This window comes from Aythya ferina (genome assembly GCF_964211825.1).
Source record: "Aythya ferina genome assembly, chromosome: W".
Classification (NCBI taxonomy): domain Eukaryota; kingdom Metazoa; phylum Chordata; class Aves; order Anseriformes; family Anatidae; genus Aythya; species Aythya ferina.
Window position 1 is genome coordinate 10,157,957 of NC_140313.1, and position 20,049 is coordinate 10,178,005.

Sequence of the window (20,049 nt, forward strand, 5' to 3'; positions counted from 1 at the left end):
GTCATGGGCCCATCGGGCTATAAATAATTCACCTTTATGCTGCCAATCCAGATCCACCTGAGCTACTTCAATCTTAGCAGCCTGATCCACCTGCTGGTTGTTTTGATGTTCTTCAGTAGCCCGATTCTTGGGCACATGAGCATCTACGTGACGTACTTTCACAGCCAGGTTCTCTACCCGAGCAGCAATGTCTTGCCACAAAGCAGCAGCCCAGATGGGTTTGCCCCTATTCTGCCAGTTGTTTTGCTTCCATTGCTGTAACCATCCCCACAGGGCATTTGCTACCATCCATGAATCGGTGTAGAGATAGAGAACAGGCCATTTTTCTCGTTCAGCAATGTCTAAAGCCAGCTGAATGGCTTTCACTTCTGCAAACTGTCTCGATTCACCTTCTCCCTCAGCAGCTTCTGCAACTCGTCGTGTAGGGCTCCATACAGCAGCCTTCCATCTCCGATGCTTCCCCACAATACGACAGGACCCATCAGTGAACAGGGCATATTTCTTTTCATTCTCTGGTAACTGGTTGTACAGTGGGGCTTCTTCAGCACGACCCACCTCCTCCTCGGATGATATCCCAAAGTATTTGCCTTCTGGCCAGTCCATAATCACTTCCAATATTCCTGGGCGACTGGGGTTTCCTATTCGAGCCCGCTGAGTAATCAGTGCAACCCACTTGCTCCACGTAGCATCAGTTGCATGATGCGTAGAAGAGACCCTTCCCTTGAACATCCAGCCTAGTACTGGCAATCGGGGTGCTAGGAGGAGCTGCGCTTCAGTACCGACCACCTCCGAAGCAGATCGAACTCCTTCATATGCTGCCAATATCTCCTTTTCAGGTGGAGTATAGCGGGCCTCAGATCCTCTGTATCCCCGACTCCAAAACCCCAGGGGCCGACCTCGAGTTTCCCCAGGTTCTTTCTGCCAGAGGCTCCAGGTGGGGCCATTCTCCCCGGCTGCAGTGTAGAGCACATTCTTTACATCTGGTCCTGTTCGAACTGGCCCAAGGGCTACTGCATGGACTATTTCCTGCTTGATTTGTTCAAACGCTTGTCGTTGTTCAGGGCCCCATTCAAACTCATTCTTCTTACGGGTTACTTGGTAGAGCGGGTTTACAATCAGACTGTAATTTGGGATGTGCATTCTCCAAAACCCCACAACACCTAGGAAAGTCTGTGTTTCTTTTTTGTTAGTTGGTGGAGACATAGCTGTTATTTTGTTGATCACATCCATTGGGATTTGACGACGTCCATCTTGCCATTTTATTCCTAAAAACTGGATCTCTCGTGCAGGTCCTTTGACTTTATTTTGTTTTATGGCAAAACCGGCTTTCAGAAGGATTTGGACTATTTTCTTCCCTTTCTCAAAAACTTCCTCTGCTGTGTCACCCCACACAATGTCATCGATGTACTGCAGGTGTTCAGGAGCTTCCCCCTGCTCTAGTGCAGACTGGATCAGCCCATGGCAAATGGTAGGGCTGTGTTTCCACCCCTGGGGCAGCCGATTCCAAGTATATTGGACTCCCCTCCAAGTGAAAGCAAACTGTGGCCTGCACTCTGCTGCTAGAGGGATGGAGAAAAATGCATTAGCGATATCAATTGTGGCGTACCACTTGGCTGCCTTCGATTCAAGTTCGTACTGAAGTTCCAGCATGTCCGGCACTGCAGCACTCAGTGGTGGCATCACTTCGTTCAGGCCACGATAGTCCACTGTTAGTCTCCACTCGCCATTAGACTTTCGCACTGGCCATATGGGACTATTGAAAGGTGAATGAGTCTTGCTGATCACTCCTTGGCTCTCCAATTGACAAATTAGCTTATGGATGGGAATCAGGGAGTCCCGGTTAGTGCGATATTGCCGCCGGTGCACAGTTGTGGTAGCGATTGGCACTTGCTGTTCTTCGACCCTCAGCAACCCCACAACAGAGGGGTCCTCTGAGAGACCAGGCAAGGTAGATAATTGTTTAATGCCCTCTGTCTCTAAGGCAGCTATACCAAAAGCCCACCGGAACCCTTTTGGGTCCTTGCAATACCCTCTTCTAAGATAGTCTATGCCAAGGATACATGGAGCATCCGGGCCAGTCACAATGCGGTGCTTTTCCCACTCATTCCCAGTCAGACTCACTTCAGCCTCCAATACAGTCAACTGCTGAGATCCGCCTGTCACTCCACAAATATAGATGGGCTCTGGTCCCCCCGAGCAGTCCGGCCCCCTCCCCCCGGCTAGCCACCCCTATATATTGTTTAGCATGACGTCAGATGGTATGGAATACCCCTTTGGCTAGTTTGGGTCACCTGTCCTGGGTCTGTCCCCTCCCAGCTCTTACTGCACCCCCAGCCTGCCTGTTGGCAGGACAGAGCAAAAGGCTGAGATGTCCTTGGCTTGGTATAAGCACTGCTCTGCAACAATTAAAACATCGGGGTGTTATCAGCACTCTTCTCATCCTAAGCCAAAACACAGCATTCCACCAGCTACTAGGAAGAAAATTAATTCTGTTCTAACTGAAACCAGGACAGCTGCTAAGATTGAAGTGGCTCAGGTGGACCTGGACTGGCGACATAAGGGTGAATTATTTATAGCTCGATGGGCCCAAGACACCTCAGGCCATCAAGGAAGAAATGCAACATGCAAATGGGCTCATGATCGAGGGGTGGACCTGACCATGGACACTATAGCACAGGTTATTCATGACTGTGAAACATGCTGCAGTCAAGTAAGCCAAGCGGTTAAAGCCTCTGTGGTATGGAGGATGATGGCTGAAATATAAATATGGAGAGGCCTGGCAGACTGATTACATCACTCCCTCAAACCCACAATGGCAAGCACCACATACAACGGTGAAAGCAACCACTGGATGGCTGGAAACATATTCCATGCCCCACACCACCGCCCAGAACACTATCCTGGGCCTCAAAAAGCAAGTCTTATGGTGACATTTAACCCCGGAAAGAACTGTTGGTGATATCAAGGTCCAGCAGAGCAACTCTCCTCATCTGCCCCTCTATCATTTGTAGAAGGAAGTTATCATCAATCCATTCCATGAACTTCTTTGATTGCTCATGCCCTGCTGTGTTGTCCCTCCAACAGATGTCAGAATGTTTGAAGTCCCCCCACAAGGACCGGCACTTGTGAAGGTGAGTTTGCTCCTATCTGTCTGTAGAGGGCCTCATCTGCTTAGTGTTCCTGGTCAGGCGTCCTATAGTAGATCCCCACTATAATGTTACCTAACCCATTCCTCCCTTTAATCCTAAACCATAAACTCTCAATTTACTACTCATCCATCCTGAGACAGAGCTCCATGCGCTCCAGCTACTCTCTCACATAGAGGGCAACTCCCTCTCCTCATTCTCCCCAGCCTGTCCTTCCTAAAGAGAGTGTATCCTTTATTTGCAACACTTCAGTCGTGAGAACCATCCTACCATGTCTCCCTGATCTCAACAAGATCATAGCCCTGCAACTGCACACAGACTTCTAGCTCATCATGGTTATTTCCCTTACCACATGCATTAGTATACAGGCACTTAAGAGGGGAACTGCAGCATATCTGGTTCCTAGAAAGGTTTGGAGGTTTGGGGAGATTTTTAGATAACAGCACCTTGTAGTCATTTTTGTGCTAACCTACAAATGCTGGAGGTGACTCTGCTTAAGCCCCATTTTGTGATCCCTCCGTCACATCACCCCATGCCCTCTGTTCAGTAACCCTGTCCATTGCTCCCTCACAGGGCTGCTGGTAACCCTCTCCCTCCCCCGTCATTACTAGTTTAAAGTCCTCATGAGGTCAGCCATCCTACTGGGAAACAGGATGCCTCAGTTTTTGCCCCTCTTAGCGAGGCAGATCCCATGTATCCCAAGCAGCTGATGATCTTCAAAAGGGGTTCCATGTTCAAAGAACCAAACCCCTGTCACTGACACCAGTTCAAAAGCCAATTATTCATAAAAACATTGGATCATAGAATGGCTAGGGTTGAAAGGGACCTTAAAGATCATCTAGTTCCAACACCCCTGCCATAGGCAGCGATGCCACCTGCTAGATCAGGTTGCTCAGGGGCTCATCTAACCTGGTCTTGAACAACTCCATGGACAGGCATCCACAACCTCTCTGGGCAACCTGTTCCAGTGCCTCACCGCCCTCTGAGTAAAGAATTTCCTCCTAACCTCTAATCTAAATCTCCCCTCTTTTAGTTTAAAACCATTCCCCCTTGTCCTGTCATTATCTGATTGAGCAAAGAGTCACTCTCCATCTGTGTTTCTTTTTTGTAAGTCCCCTTTAAGTACTGAAAGGTCGTAATGAGGTCACCCCTGAGCCTTCTTTTCTCCAGGCTGAACAGCCTCAACTCCCAGTCTTTCTTCATAGGAGAGGTGTTTCAGCCCCTTGATCATCTTCGTGACCCTCTTCTGGACCTGCTCTAACAGGTCCACATCCTTCTTGTGCTGGGGGCCCCAGACCTGGATGCAGTACTCCAAGTGGGACCTTACCAGGACAGAGTAGAGGGGGACAATCACCTCTCTCGACCGCTGTTGATGCAGCCCAGGATGCAGTTGGCCTTCTGAGCCGCCAATGTACACAGCTGGCTCATGTCAAGCTTCTCATCCAATAGAACTCCCAAGTCCTTCTCTGCAGGGCTGCTCTCAATGAGTTCTCCAGCCAGTCTGTACTCCTGTCTGGGATTGCCCTGAGCCAGGTGCAGCACCTTGTACTTGGACTTGTTGAACCTCATTTAGTTAATGTGGGGCCACTTCTCAAGCTTGACCAGGTCCCTTTGAATGGTATCCCTTCCTTCTTTGATATCAACTGCACCACTCAGCTTGGTGTCATCTGCAAACTTGCTGAGGGTGCACTCAATCCCATTGTCTATGTTACTGATAAAGATTAAACAATACCATCCCAGGACAGACCTCTGAGGTACACCACTCATCACTGGCCTCCACCTGGACAGAGAGCCAAGACAAGTCAAGCCAAGTCCTTATCCGCTGAATGGTCCACCCATCAAGTCCATCTCTCTCCAATTTGGAGATCACGATGTCATGTGGGACCATGTGAAAGGGCTTGCAGAAGTCCAAGTAGATGACATCAGTCGGTTTTCCCTTGTCAACTGATGCATCATAGAAGACCACCAGGTTGGTCAGGCACAATTTATCCTTTGTGAAGCCATGCTGGCTGTCTTGGATCACCCCTTTGTCTTGCATGTGCCTTGACATTGCTTCCAGGAGGGCCTGTTCCATGATCTTGCCAGGCACAGAGGTGAGGTTCACCAGTTTGTAGTTCCCTGGGTCCTCCTTTCTACCCTTTTACAAATTATTGACTTTTACTATCAGTGGCCTACTTCTCATACCTTTCCCCTCTGTAGCAGTACTAAGGAGAACAATACATGATTTAAAAAGTTTCAAATTTACTGATAAAAAGTACCTATTGGAGTTCAAGCACAGAAGACTAGTACATACTGCATAGAGCTTACTTGAACTCTAGTCACCCAAAGCAATGCAGATGCATCCAACTACACTAAACTTCCTGCCTGTGCACTCTCATGTGTACCACATTCCCAGAGGTCTTTATGTAACTACAGCACACAAAAAATAGACAAGATTAATAATAGCTGTGACTTCATTTTTACTGAAGCTTAGAAAAACTTGCTTATTCACTGGCTAAAGGATAACCAGCTATGGATGGCTCTGAGGACTACCAGCACACATTTAATGTCATGTGTTCTTACTGCAGAGTCTGTTTCTACCTTAAGCTTCAGTAGAATTTAGGCTTGGAGGCATAACCCCTACAAAGACAGTATTATAATCCCAAAATCAAAAGTTTGTATTCACAGAGGACATAGGAAGTAGAGCAATATATGAGCACATTTTACATTGAAGATACACTATGGATTGCTGAGACTGTACAAGCAGCACTGCATGACACGCAGTACTTAAAACCCCAATATCCGCAATAATCTCTTTATCAAAGGACTTTCCTCTAAGAAATTTAATGGACCAACAATAACATTGATTAGGAATGCAAGGCAAAACACACTCTACAGGAAATGCTACAGGGTACTCAGTTTTCAGCATAAAACAAACAAACCCACCCTTTTCCAAACATCATAGAGAACATATACATTTTTCTTTCTACCACTGAGATCACTGCAGTCTAAGAACTAGAATAGAAGTTTATGCCAAGGCAAACCACTAGCTGTCTCATATTTCCAAGTGCAGACTGTGTCCTTGTTTTACCTTCAAAGAAATTATCTTTTTCTTAATTCCTAATAACAATCTTCTTTCACAAAGTGTAAAGCTGATTTGTCAGCATTTCAAGCTATGACATTCAACTTTATAAGATTTTTTTTAAAAAAGAACTAATTACTAGTATATTGCAATTTCAAATGATTTTACAGGAACATAGGTGTCATGAAAAGTCTTAAGAACAAGGTACTCAGTTTAGTCACACTCTCTGCTGTCTCGCAGAGATTATTTTTTCTTAAGCCTAGGGGAAACATAGATATATACACACACCCCTCCATCCATACACACACACACCTATAAAATTGAAAACTTATTCCCTTATCAAGCTATTTGAATTCTGCAGCCATTAAAAGAAAACTTTGTAACAGCACCACAAACAACAACTAATTACTGTCTATCAAAACTACTTACCTATTCAAACAGAAGTTGAATGGAAATTTTCAGCCTAAGATTCATTTCTTAATTATCTTTAAAAGGTAACTACTTACGCATTAGAATGAACAAACGAAAGAAAAAGATTTTGTTTTGTTTTGTTCTTATTAACCTCTCATAAGGAACAGTTTCAGATTGGCATCAGTCAGAATACCAATTTGCATCATCAACTTCTGAAATAAAGTAACGTTTTATTTGTTTTTCAAATAATACTTGTAAGAAAGCAGCAATGATAAAAAACACAGACCTATCTAATTTTCTAAAACCAAAAGATGTCTCAAAAATATGCCAAGACTTGCTTGGAACAAAAAAAGAAGTGTTATCTAAAGAGGAGAATAAAAAAAAAATCCCCCCAAAAAACAGAAAAAGAAGTTTGTCTGCAGGATTCTAGTCATGTATCTTAAGCAGTATCCAAAATAAAAACTAGGGTTTTGAAAATTACATCTTACTGAAGAACTACTGTAGTAAGTTTTCAATTTCAAATTCTTTTCAACACAGCTACTAGCAATTTGATATACCACGTCAATTCACTATCCACCCATCCTTTTCTGGCACTTGGCATTTGTGGATGCAACTTCACTGGGATGTATCTTTACTTGGCCTTTTTTTTTTTTTTTCCCTTTAGTTCACTTGACTAGTGCCGACCTAGTAGAAATTTAACAAGGAGTCATTACTTCTCAGTATAACCTAAGAATGGCCCAGATTCACCTTGCCTCAGGACTCAAATATAACCAACCTTTTAGCTACAATATTTTAGCTAATGGATTCTGGTTTTCTTTCATGAATACTCCACCCAGTCTCCCCCCATTTTACTGCAAACACAAAACAACTGGCACACTACTAAGAAGTAAAAAACAAAAAGACACTTTTTCCCTAACACAGACACATTTAGCAAGCTTTAGTTATTAAAAAAGCATATAAGTCTCTAAACCCTGTCAGGGAATTACCTATAAGACTCTACCACATGAGTAATGTATTGGGTTTATACAGCAAGATTTTCGTAGCATGGGGCTGCAGGGGTGGCCTCTGTAAGAAGAGTCCAGAAGCTGCCCAGTGTTACATAAGGGCCAGTTTCAGATGGCTCCAAAAGGGACCTGCTGCTAGCCAGAGCCAATCCAGTAAGCAATGCTGTTTGTGTCTCTGTGAGAGCAAATTTAAGAAGGGGGGGGGGGGGGGGGGGAAGATGCAACACAGCAGCTGGGAAAATGAGGAGTGAGAAACAGCCTTACAGACAGCAAGGCCAGTGAAGGAGGGGGAGGAGGTGCTCCAGGCACCAGAGCTGAAGTTCCCCTGCGGCCTGTGCAGAGGACCATGGTGGAGCAGGTTGTCTCCCTGCAGCCCACGGGCACCATGGCAGAGAAGATCTCCACACTGCAGCCCATGGAGGGAGCCCACAGGGGAGCAGATAGATCTGACCTGAAGGAGGCTGCGGCCTATGGAGAACACCCTCCGGAGCAGACTCCAGACCAGACCATGGAAAGGAGCCCATGCAGGAGCAGGTGATCTGGTGGAAGCTGCCACCTGCAGGTAAGGGACCCCACACTGGAGCAGGGGAAGAGATTGACCATGAAGGAGCAATGGAGACAAAGTGTTACAAACTGACTACAACCCCCATTTCCTATTCCCCTGTATTGCTTGGGGGGAGGACATAGAAGATGGCTGTTTGGGGGAAGTTGCTTTTAGTTTCCTCACTGTTCTAGCTTGTTAGTAATAGGTAATAAATTACCTTAATCTCCCTATGCTGAGTCTGTTTTTGCCTGTGACAATAATTGAGTGATCTCCCTGCCTTTATCTCAACCCTTGAGCCCTTTTCATCATATTTTCTCCCCCTTTCCCTTTGAGAAGTAGAAGAGAGCAGTTGTGGTGGAGTTCAGATGCCCATTTGGGTAAAACCATCACAGATTTAATTCAGATTAAACCTCAGTGATTTTGATGCTAACCCTTCAATCACCCTGATAACTGTTGAGAGGGATAGCACAGCAGGGCATAGGCAATCCAGGAGGTTCCTGGAATGCACCGATAACTTTCTTCTCCAAGGGATAGAGGAGCCAACAAGGAGAGGTGCTATGCTGGACCTCACTCTCACCAACAAGGAGATGCTGGTGGAGAATGTGAAACTCAAGGGCAGCCTTGGCTGCAGTGACCATGAAATGGTGGAGTTCAAGACCCTTAGGGCAGAGAGGAGGGTGCACAGCTCGCTACCCTGGACTTTGGGAGAGCAGACTTTGGCCTCTTCAGGGATCCGCTTGGTAGTGTGTAATATGTTCATCTGATTCGTGTCAGTATGGAACAATGCTAGGGCTGCATGGTATGATGAATGTGACCTTCTGTCTTACATACCCTTGTATAAGCACAAGTCTAAGAAAAACAGAGTGGCTAATGTATATAGTTCTTGTATCTTGCAAAGGAATGTTTTAGCAAGTCGTGTCAATAGAGAGCTTGAAGGGAAATGTATTTGTAGGCTTTTCCTTTAAGTCTCTGATATCTGGGGGGGTTTCAGAATAACTGCTAACTATTATGACTATTGCACGGGACACTATGCAAGTCTCTGATATCTGGCCAGGAGATTAAGGAGACGGGGAGAGCTGAAGAACAACTAAAAGACAAAGCTTGCAGGGGACGCTGCACAAGTCTCTGACATAGAGCCAAGTTGGACAAAGGAGAAGGACAAGAGGGAGGAAGACTATGAGCCTTCAGCATGAGAGACCCCCAGAGGGACCACCGGAGACTGATACGCATGCTCCAGTAGGAGGGTTCGGATTCCAGAAACTAATTATAATAACCCTGTTGGTTTTTTTTAGAAGTAGTAATGAATATGTATTAGCCTAGGAGCATAAAAAACAGCTGCTTGATGTAACTGGTGTGCGTCTTGGTGGAGCAGAGACTCCCGGCGCACCCAGCGCTGTTTGCTTACCTCTATTCCTTTAATAAATTGTAAACTTTGATTATAGTCCTATTTTGAAGACTGAGCCATTTATTACAGTAGAGTCCCATGTAATAATGCCCTGGGGGGGAAGAGGGGCCCCAAGAAAGCTGGTTAATATTCAAGGATCACCTCTTCTAAGCTCAGTGATGCATCCCAACATTTGGGAACTGAAAAAAATCAGCAGGAATCCCAAAGCCAAACTAGAGTCTACATACACAATGAAAGCTGTATCATCAATTTAGAATTTATTCTTTTAACAGAAAAAGGTTCTAGACAGAAATACTTGTGTGTTTTGTTTTTTTTGATGAATATTCTGTCTGAACTGTAAGATGAAGAGAAGCGTGTTTTTTTTTTTTTTTTTTTTTTTTTTTTTAAACTTAGACCAACATATCTGATAATGCTCAATTCCATGACAAATTTTCTTGGTAAAAATCACAACTTGCTAATCAAAGAGAAGACTATTACTAACAAAAGCAAAGAGCTTGCTTCATCCACTAGCCCTTCACATTAAGTTCTATGTACAGTTTCCTTCACCTTTCAGGTATTTTTTCTGATCTCAGGAGTCTTCTGCATTAAAATATACAGATATATCCATACTTTAAGGTATATACTCTTGTGGTGGTGTGTTAAGCTTGGCTGTCTGCCAGACCTCCACCCAGCCACTCTCTTACTCCCCCCTCCTCAACAGGGCAGGGTGAGAAAATAAGATGGAAGAGCTTGTGGGTCAAGATACAGACACAGAGATCACTTACCAATCACTGTCATGAGCAAAACAGTCTCAACTCAGTGAAAATTAATGTAGTTTACTGCCAATTAAAATTTAAGTAGGAGAGTGAGAAAACAAGAAAAATGGTTCCATTGCCAAGCCAGCTGGGACTGGCTTTGTCCAACACAGGGACAGCCCCAGTCTCTTCTCAGAGACCACCCCAGCAGCACCCTGCTACCAACACCTTGCCACATAAACACAATACAATTCTCTATACATGCACAGTTTTTAATTTTTATTATTATTTCCTATCAGACATCTACCAAAAAGAAACCAATAGATAAGAATACTTCTGTAAGTATGCTCATGTTTTCTTGAAAGCAGGATCCTAGAGTAGTAGCTTTCAATTTATCCTTTTAATCTTCTGTGGAAGGTATGAGTTTATACAGCAAATTCAAGCCTGCTGACAAAGAGCTGGTTTTACTTAACTGTCTTTTGTGGTCCACAGACTATTAAATCAACAAAGCAAATTAAATCCACAGAAATTACTGCACTGTCGTAACATCAGCTTTCAAGAATGTAAACAATGATAAGGATATTTGGTGCAAGAAACCACTTTCTGCTTACTAAAAAAAAGGAAGTACAATGCACCCCAGCCAGCTACTTTCCAAATGGGGTATACTGAGTATACTCCTTTTTACCTACAGAGTAGGTCTGCTCAAGCGCTCCATGTCTTGTTCTACAGGAAACATAGGAGAATCAAAGAGATGGGAAGTCAGATTGCTATTCAACGTTTCACTTCTGCATTCCCTGTTCTTATTACTAGGTAACTAATATGTATTTACTCCTATTCAAGTTTGCAACAGAATGCTTTCAAGAACATACACAAAAACACTTTGCTTAACTTTAAAAGTTTCTCGGAGTATTGCTATTAAGTTTTCTGCTTATATTTACTTGCTATCCAGATGAACATTATCTGTGATATTTCACCTAGAACTACTAAAAACAATCCAAAACAGTGATTTATAATAAAGAAAAAGCCGAAGAGTAGATTCCACTGTAATTATTACACAAATTCTAACATCAAGCAGCAAGATTAGTTTAGTGTTTGTCAGTTCACAATCTTTGCCATGCCTGGTACTAGCACATACTTATAGCTTCAGAGGTTGCTAACATGGCCAAGGAAAGTCCAAACAGTACAACAATTATTCAACTGTGAAAATACAAGAGATTCACTTCTACTTGTAGCAAAACAAAACTTCAGGCTCAGCATCTGCAGCAATGGAAAGATTTCTGGTCATCTACCAAACAGATGAAGAGATTCAAGAGTGGAAAGGAGCATAGGAGCATGGCAAATTGCCCTTTCCTTTCCCACATGCTTCAGAAATGCCTTTTCACTGCCAGTCACAGGGAATAGAAGACAGCTACAGTTCCTTACCACAGTGCTGGCCGTTTATATATAATCTAAGGTTTCCAATTAGCCCCTTCTCTAGCCCTCCTATTGCTGAGAATACTACAAGCTTTCCACAATTTCTGCAATTCATTATAAGAGTTTCTTTAAAACAATGTAAACTCCTTTTATAATAGTTATTTTAATAACATAAATTGGCTCAATTCTTTAAAACAGGAAATTTCACTCTTCATGTACAGAGTTTCCTGATTGCAAATGGTAAACATGCAAATATGCTTTCTGACATCTGCCTGTGAATTCAGTAGGCTACAGGGTTAATGATTAATAAAAAACTAGGGAAAAAAAGTTTTTTTTTTTTTTTTTAAAAAAAAAGTTTTAAAATAGCTCAACAGCACATTTAAAACGCAGAACAAAGTCTCACTTCACCAGCAACTATCAAGTTCCAAGTAATTTGCTGATATTTACTTTTAATAAAATTGTTCAGGAAGCTTTAATGATATTTATTTAGTTTAGTCTTATGAGAATTGCTACAGCTTTTAAATAACTTTGATATACCGGTATTTTTATATCAAAGTGGTCATAGCTTGATATGAAGTAATTTTCCTACATTATTTTTTTTAGCTAGGTGGCTTTTTTCAAGTAGTAAAACCTTTCATAAATACAAGGTCAGAGTTGTCCCCAAAAAATTAACGTTTGTTGAAGGACTTATTTATAATTCTCTAAAAAGTTCAGAAGATTAGCTTTATTCACACTTCTATTTTGTTCATATTCCTCTATTCAACTGACAAAGCTTGTTTTGTTTATTTGTTTTATGTAACTGGGAATGTTTTGCCACTTAGTAGAAATAAATTTGTTTGCTAATTAGACAAGTACCATCTTTACTGGAAGCAGAGATCTTTATTTAAAATAAATTAGAGTTTACAAATTATTCACAAGATCCAAAGTTTATTATCTTTCTAGAATATTCCTAGGTATAACAAGAATAATGACATCAAAAGAATACACAAGAGTTGTCAAAAGTTTCTTTAATTTTACTGTTCATAAATTTCCTAGAGATTTGCACCTAATATCAGCTAAACATTTCTCTCTTCCCCATCTTCCCACCCCATTACTCACATAGTGAATAGATTTTTTTTTTTTTTTTTAAATTAGGAAAACAGTTGGGAAAGTTGTACTTCCATTTTGGAAACCAAACATGAATTTAACACTTTCCATTATACTGCTTTCACAGCTCAACAAAGAAGGAAGCCTCATAAAGTAGCACATATCAAAAGCTAGAATTAACAACTCATTGTTCCAGCTTTAGAGATAGTCCAGTTCAGGGCTTATACAGCATATACTATGCATGCATGCCCTGCACTTCATAGACATGGAGTCTTATTTTAACATTTCAATCCAATCTGTTTCAGCTTTTAACACTTACGGCAACTTTTGAGGAAAAAAAAAAGAGTAACACTGATACAGTTCTAATACTAGTTAAGTTCTATTCTGTAAGGTATATCCATGATTATTAGTTATTAAACAAAACTATATGAAACTAACAAGCAGATTAAGCAGACATAAAAAAGCATAGCCAGTCCTCCTAAACATGGCTTGTTTGCTCACTAGGAAGTTTTGGCACAAAATTAAAAGGTAAAGCAGTTCTATTAAACAAAATATAAGAGAATACACAACCAGGGACTGAAACGACAAAGTGCTTACCTTGACTCTCCACTACTGTTTCTTACACGTTCTTCATCACTGTGCCCATTCATTGTAAATATTAAGAAGTTTAAAAGATAAATAGAAGTCACTCAGGTTACAAGGTGGATGTCAAGAATCCACTTCCTGGTACTCTGTGTTTTCCAGGTGATGTGTTTATTCAACCGTTCTTTGCATGCATTCAAGTTTTTTTTCCCAAAATTACCTAAAGTAATAAAACAACATGCATAATTTTAAACACAATTTGAAATATTTGATGGCTACAACTGAAAGATACTGAAAATTACCTGTCCCATCACACCAATGCTAGAAGGGTATATCTCACATTTTAACTGAAAAAATATATTTTGTTATACTACACTGAAAAAATTAAATAACTAAATGAAATACATGAAATGCACAGAAGGAAAGACCTTTTTTGCAGTTGGGCAAAAAACTATCAGGTCCCAGCCATTATATGTTCTTTTATACAACTTTTAATTGATTGTACTACAAGTTCTGCAAAACCACTAGCTGCAGAATAGTTGCTGGTCTGCCCACAGACCAGCTTTGAAAATACTATTCTTTTAAGTATTTTGGGTTGAGAAGAGTGGCTTACCATGTATCCGCATTATACCAGGTGGCATGATTTTTGCTATAGTACTATCTTAAGAACAACCAGATCTAAGTTTTAAAGGAAAACAGCCTCCCCAAATGCAAAAATATAAACTACAGATATTAATGCTCTGCTAAGATCTGAAAAGTGAAATTATTTCATGCACAAAAAATTTCCAGACACAGACATAATGCTTACATCCAGTCGAGGGCAGAGGCTGGAAAATAAGGACCGTCCCTATTAAAAACAAAAAAGAAACAAAAACAAAACAAAACAAACAAAAAAAAAAAAACACACAGCTCAACTACACCAAGCAAACAAGATCCCACAGGTGGAATGACTGTCATTTCACATACACAAACATCTTCAATCAGTTCACTAGCTTCAGATACACCTACAAAAAGTTTAGACTCACTTTAAATGTAGTGCAAGTATGAACTCACTGATAATCAGCTGAAGAGCTGTGCCTCTCACTGATTTAGTGGCATGAAAGCAATTAGTGGCTCATCTGCAAGTTGCCTGCTTCGAACTGCTCCCTTCTAAGTACGACCCTACCCACAGCCTACGATAGGGGCGAGGGCTATCTCGTTCTGGGGTGGAAAAAAACCTGTGCTCAGGCACTATTTCGGACAGAAAGGCCACTCCAGCCATCAAACAAAGGCAATGATGAAAGAAAAAGTGACAGGAAAAAGCCTTGTAACCCCAAAGCGGCCGCAAAGCGAGGCCAGGGCCCCAACGGCAGTAAGCCGAGCAGCTTAGTGGTTTCTCGAGAACCAGCAGCTGGCGTTCAACGGGGCCTAGCTCCCCACTGCTTGTCCTCCCGCGCCCAGGGGGCAAACACCTTGCTGCCTGCCTCCGTGTCTGGTACTCTCGGAATCCCTGGCGATACCCTTTTAGCGTCACGAAAGTCTTTCCTTGTCGCCAGCTCCCTTCTCCGCAGCGATCCTCCCCGACCACGCTCTCGCAGCCTCCCGTTACCGACCGCTCCCAAAGCATTCCCGAGAGAAGCCGAGGCCAGAGCTGCATCCCTACCCCTCGTGGGTTCGCTTCCAGCCCCCGGAGACAGCACTCCGCTGGTGGTGCACGCCGCGCAAGCGCTGCTCCTAGTAGAGTCACCAAGGCCGCCGCAGTCCTCCATGCTCACTTCCCCCAGCGCCCCCCATGGGCAGAGAAGAGCGAAGGCCGCACTCCCAGCCGGTTCGTCACAGGCTCCCCCCACAGGAACCAGTGAAAAAGCCTCAACCCCAATTAGCTGCCTCGGCTCTCACAGCTCCCTCCCCCGTCGGATAACAGCGAGCAGGCCCAGGAGCCCAGATCCGCAGTAGGTATCCAGCCCCCTGTCCTCAGTACCAGCCACCTCCCCATCCATCTTCGAAAGCTACCGCACAACTCCAGTTGAGAGAGGGAAAGGAACCATGACAGACCTCTACCTACCTGCGTGTGTGTTCGTGCCAGCCTCCCTAGCGCAAGACAGAGCTACGCTCCACGAAGAGGTTTGTGCTGTAACCTTTAGCCGAAGACTGCTCCGGTGACCGCCGCAGGGCCTGGACCGCCGGCTCCTCACAGCCCTGCACAGTGGGCTCGCCCGCAGCCCCCACCGGTTCGAACAATAGAGCCACCCCTCGCTCCCCCCCCCCTCCAAGCAGGGAGGAGCCTGGGAAAACACGGTAGGGGCTGTGCTGTGCCGCCGCTTCTTAAGTCCTCCCGACCATCGCCATCACGCTGCCGCTCCGCTCAACCACCTCCTCTTCCCCTCAGTCAGATGGAAATCCTGGGTGTGATGTCAGTCCTGCGCCTTGGGACAGAGCAAGGAGGAGGAGCAATGGCTGGGAGGGGATAGCACCATCGTGTTATGGCGGCAGGAAGGGCGCAAGCGGCCTCCTTGCCGCACCGGATACTGTCTGAGCCGAGGGCAGCAGGTATCTGCCTGCCGCAGCAAACAAGCGCTGGGGCCAGTGTCGGTACCAGTACCGCTCCTGGTCAACTAGCGGTGACGAGGAAGAGTCATCAGTCTTCATCCCCACGACCCCCGACGACCACCACTAGAATACACTGCGCAAGCGCAGATGGAAGGAGTTTATGGAAATGACTCTTTGGAACTAATTTTAATATGAAGCGGGGATGGGTTATGAATATGTATAGGCGTAGTGTGAAACTTCATGCATATGTAACTCTTTGCTGCATATAACCATGGAAAGTTGCTGTGTCAGGTGCGCACAACTTTGGCGGGACTACCCCTGTGCTGCCCAGCGCTGAATAAACATACCTACTTTACAATCTAACTGATTGTGGAGTCTGTTTTCCGCAAGTCAGTTTGGTGAGCCAGCCAGGAGACGCTCTGCTCAGCTGCGGGTTTGACTGCAGAGCGGATGCACCTAGGGGCACCCTGAGTATTTTCCTTGGAGGAGCCTCCGCTCTCAGCCGCTCACCGCGGGAGTAGACAAGGACCTCCTGAAGCTGCGGACAAACGGTATGTTTTACAGTACAGGAAGTCGTACGCGTGACGGGGCAGCTGGTAAATCGTGCATAGACATCTGGCGTGCAGCGTAGTCCCCATATGAGAGGAGGGTAACCTACAGTCTGACCGATAGTGTGGTCAAGGAGAGATTTGGTGACCCATACGAGTGGTCAAAGGGTATTTGCTGACCAATAGAATCAGGGGGATTTGCTGACCAACAGAGCAGCCGCTAGCGATCTTGGCAGTAGATCAAGCAAATCCAAGGTTACCGCTGCATCCCAGTTTTGGGAGCCAGGATGGGCCTGCTAATGACTGTATAAGAAGCAGGAGAAGGGTAAGCAGGCCTCTCACAATTGTGACAAGGTTACCTGGGTAATATTTTCAGCTGCTGGAGGGATATTAATTGGAGCGTTAATAATTGTATGTCTTATTTGTGGATGTCTGGGTATCTCATGTTGATAGCATTTGTGTATGTGTTTGAGACAAAGTATTGTTGTGAAGTGAATTACTCCACGAGGAACACAGACAGAAATGATACAAACAAGTTTGGTTATTGTTTTAAGTGATATATTCTTGTGGTATGAACGAGAAGCGCAAGGGGTCTCTCTGTGTGATTGCATGATTGTGCTGTGTGAGTGAGATGCAGCATTGCTGCAAAGTGAGTGCGGAGTTCCGATCCGTGGTTCCATATTCTCCGTGAGGGGAATGGCTGGAGATGAATGAAGCGCATGACAGTCCGAAAAGAAGTGCTGTTTTATCCAAGTGTTGATTGGTGGTGCCCAATATACGGGCCTGGCAGTGCATCTTGTAATCCTATTTTGTTCTTAAATGTTTTGAGTGTGACAAGAAAAAAGGTGGGAGCATTATCTTAGTAACAGTTTAGAAGTTTTGGTATATTTGCTGTGGTGTTTGGTCAGTTTCCCAAGTATCGGGGAAGGGGGCTGACTGATTATCAAAGCGGCAGAATGGAGAGAGTCATTTCTTTGGTGGTTCGGGCTTGAGCCCTGGGAATTTGGTAAGAAGGGGGAGAGTGAATTTATTTAGGCGTCAATACCTTTTAAACCCCCATATTGACAGATACACAGGAGTGATTCCTTGTTTTGTATGGGCTTACTAACAAAGTGCATGAGAAAAATTGGCATTTGGCTTGAAATTCGGTCCTGTTGAAATGTAAATTTTTGTGGAAAAGGTGGTATTGTTTGTCTAGAAGACTGAAGGCTGAGTGCTTCAGGTGTTTTCCCAAAGTCCTGTGGATTTATGATTGAAACGGGGCTCGTTAATGATTTGAAATAGTAAAGTTTGTATGTGGGAAGAAGAGTTTAATCCCAGAGAATTGGGACATTTGGGAAGAAGATTAGAAAAAGATAGTAAGTAGTAAAAAGGTTTGCATGGAAATTGAAACAAGGGACAGTAACTAATATAAATAAATAAAAGGGAATGGGAAATCAAGGAAATGGGTAATATCCAAAACAAAGACGTTTTAAAGAAAGCCTCCTTGGGCACACTGGCACACTATTGGCACACTGGAAGGATATTGTTAGAACTGGGGCGCACAGAAAGCAAGACGACTTCCACTAAGTATTGCAATCAATGGTGGCCAATACATAAGCTAAATGGCCACTTTATGGATCAATCGACTATAACACTATCTTGCAATTAATGTTGGTTTTGAGGAGAGAAGGAAAATAGGATGAAATGTTGTATACTGATATGTTGTTTCAGCATCTTAGAGGGAAAAGGAGTGGAATTAAGTTGGCCCCTGACTGAGCATTTGCTGTTGGCATGGGAAAAGTACAGGCTGGAGAAAGATAAAGGAAGGGTTGAAAGGGTTGTTGAAGGTGTTAAAAGTTGTGTGGCATGTAGTATTTAACAGAACTGTTTGAAGTTGAATGAGCAGGGAAAGAGGATGTAGAAATGTTAATAGTTCTGCCTCAACAGGAGGCTGTGATCTCAAAATCAGGGGTGTGAGCCTTTGGGGCAGAGGGACCATGATGGGTCCCAGAGAGTTGTCATGGAAACAAAAAAGCAGCTCTTAAAACAACCTGAGTTCATGTGTGAGCTCAGATTGCCAATGGGACCGCTCAGGGAACTGTCAACGATCGCATTTCCCTGACAGACACCCCCCCACTGAGACCCTAATCACCCCGGAAATTATGTAAATACCAAAATCTGGTTAAATTGGGAATTGAGAATCTGTTCCAGCAAGGTCCAAAAGAAATCCCTATGTAATTGTTGAATTTTTGGACCAACTTTGAAATACAATGAAGAAAACCAAAACTAAACAAAGAAACAGACAATAAATTTGACCTGGCTTCAGAAAACAAACAGAGGCTAGCCTCTTTCTAGGGCAATCGGTTCCTGATATCAGAAAGAAATTGTCTTAGGCTGCAGGATAAACATGCAACAGTCAGGAATGACGGGGACCTGGGACATCTACCCTAGCAGGTCCACTAGTTGAAATAAAGCTAGGGAATGAATCATAGAATCATAGAATCATAGAATATCCTGAGTTGGAAGGGACCCTTAAGGATCATCAAGTCCAACTCTTGACACCGCACAGGTCTACCCAAAAGTTCAGACCATGTGCCTAAGTTCACAGTCCAATCTCTTCTTAAATTCAGACAGGCTCGGTGCAGTGACCACTTCCCTGGGGAGCCTGTTCCAGTGTGCAACCACCCTCTCTGTGAAGAACCCCCTCCTGACGTCCAGCCTAAATTTCCCCTGCCTCAGCTTAACCCCGTTCCCGCGGGTCCTGTCACTAGTGTTAATGGAGAAAAGGTCTCCTGCCTCTTGACAACCCCTTACGAGGAAGTTGTAGACTGTGATGAGGTCCCCCCTCAGCCTCCTCTTCTCCAGGCTGAACAGGCCCAGTGACCTCAGCCGTTCCTCGTACGTCTTCCCCTCAAGGCCTTTCACCATCTTCGTAGCCCTCCTCTGGACACTTTCCAACAGTTTCATGTCCTTTTTATACTGTGGTGCCCAGAAGTGCACACAGTACTCGAGGTGAGGCCGCACCAGCGCAGAGTAGAGCGGGACAATCACCTCCCTTGACCTACTAGCGATGCCGTGCTTGATGCACCCCAGGATACGATTGGCCCTCCTGGCTGCCAGGGCACACTGCTGGCTCATATTCAACTTGCTGTCTACCACGACCCCCAGATCCCTCTCTTCTAGGCTGCTCTCCAGCGTCTCATCGCCCAGTCTGTACATGCAGCCAGGGTTTCCCCGTCCCAGGTGCAGGACCCGACACTTGCTCTTATTGAACTTCATGCGGTTGGTGATCGCCCAGCTCTCCAACCTGTCCAGATCCCTCTGCAAGGCCTTTACGCCCTCATTTGAGTCCACAACTCCTCCAAGTTTGGTGTCATCAGCAAACTTGCTCAAAATACCCTCTATTCCTACATCCAGATCGTTTATAAAAATATTGAAAAGTACCGGCCCTAAAATGGAGCCTTGAGGGACCCCACTGGTGACCGCCCGCCAGCCTGACGGAGCTCCATTTACCATAACCCTTTGGGCCCTGCCCGTTAGCCAATTGCTCATGAAAAAGCGAGGCTTGATTTTTTTTGTTGGTTACAGGAACTTCTTTCTCTGT

The 20,049-nt window shown here is 44.2% G+C and overlaps 1 protein-coding gene across 6 annotated transcripts in view; it reads right to left on the minus strand.

Moving 5' to 3' along the window:
- LOC311426256 (chromodomain-helicase-DNA-binding protein 1-like) overlaps positions 1-15,144 on the minus strand; it is a 92,608-nt gene extending 77,464 nt beyond the window's left edge. For 2 of the 6 annotated variants that reach the window (XM_084502473.1, XM_084502469.1), the window contains exons 1-3: positions 15,029-15,136; positions 14,195-14,213; positions 13,402-13,606 (exon numbers count right to left, since the gene is read on the minus strand). In XM_084502473.1, coding sequence (XP_084358599.1) covers positions 13,402-13,454 — 53 coding nt within the window. In that variant the 5' untranslated portion in view covers positions 13,455-13,606; positions 14,195-14,213; positions 15,029-15,136. Of the gene's footprint in view, positions 1-13,401; positions 13,607-14,194; positions 14,214-14,439; positions 14,570-14,837; positions 14,855-15,028 lie in introns of those variants that run through there. The other 4 variants (XM_084502470.1, XM_084502472.1, XM_084502471.1 and 1 more) reach the window with 4 other exon arrangements.
- Positions 15,145-20,049: the final 4,905 nt, after the last annotated feature.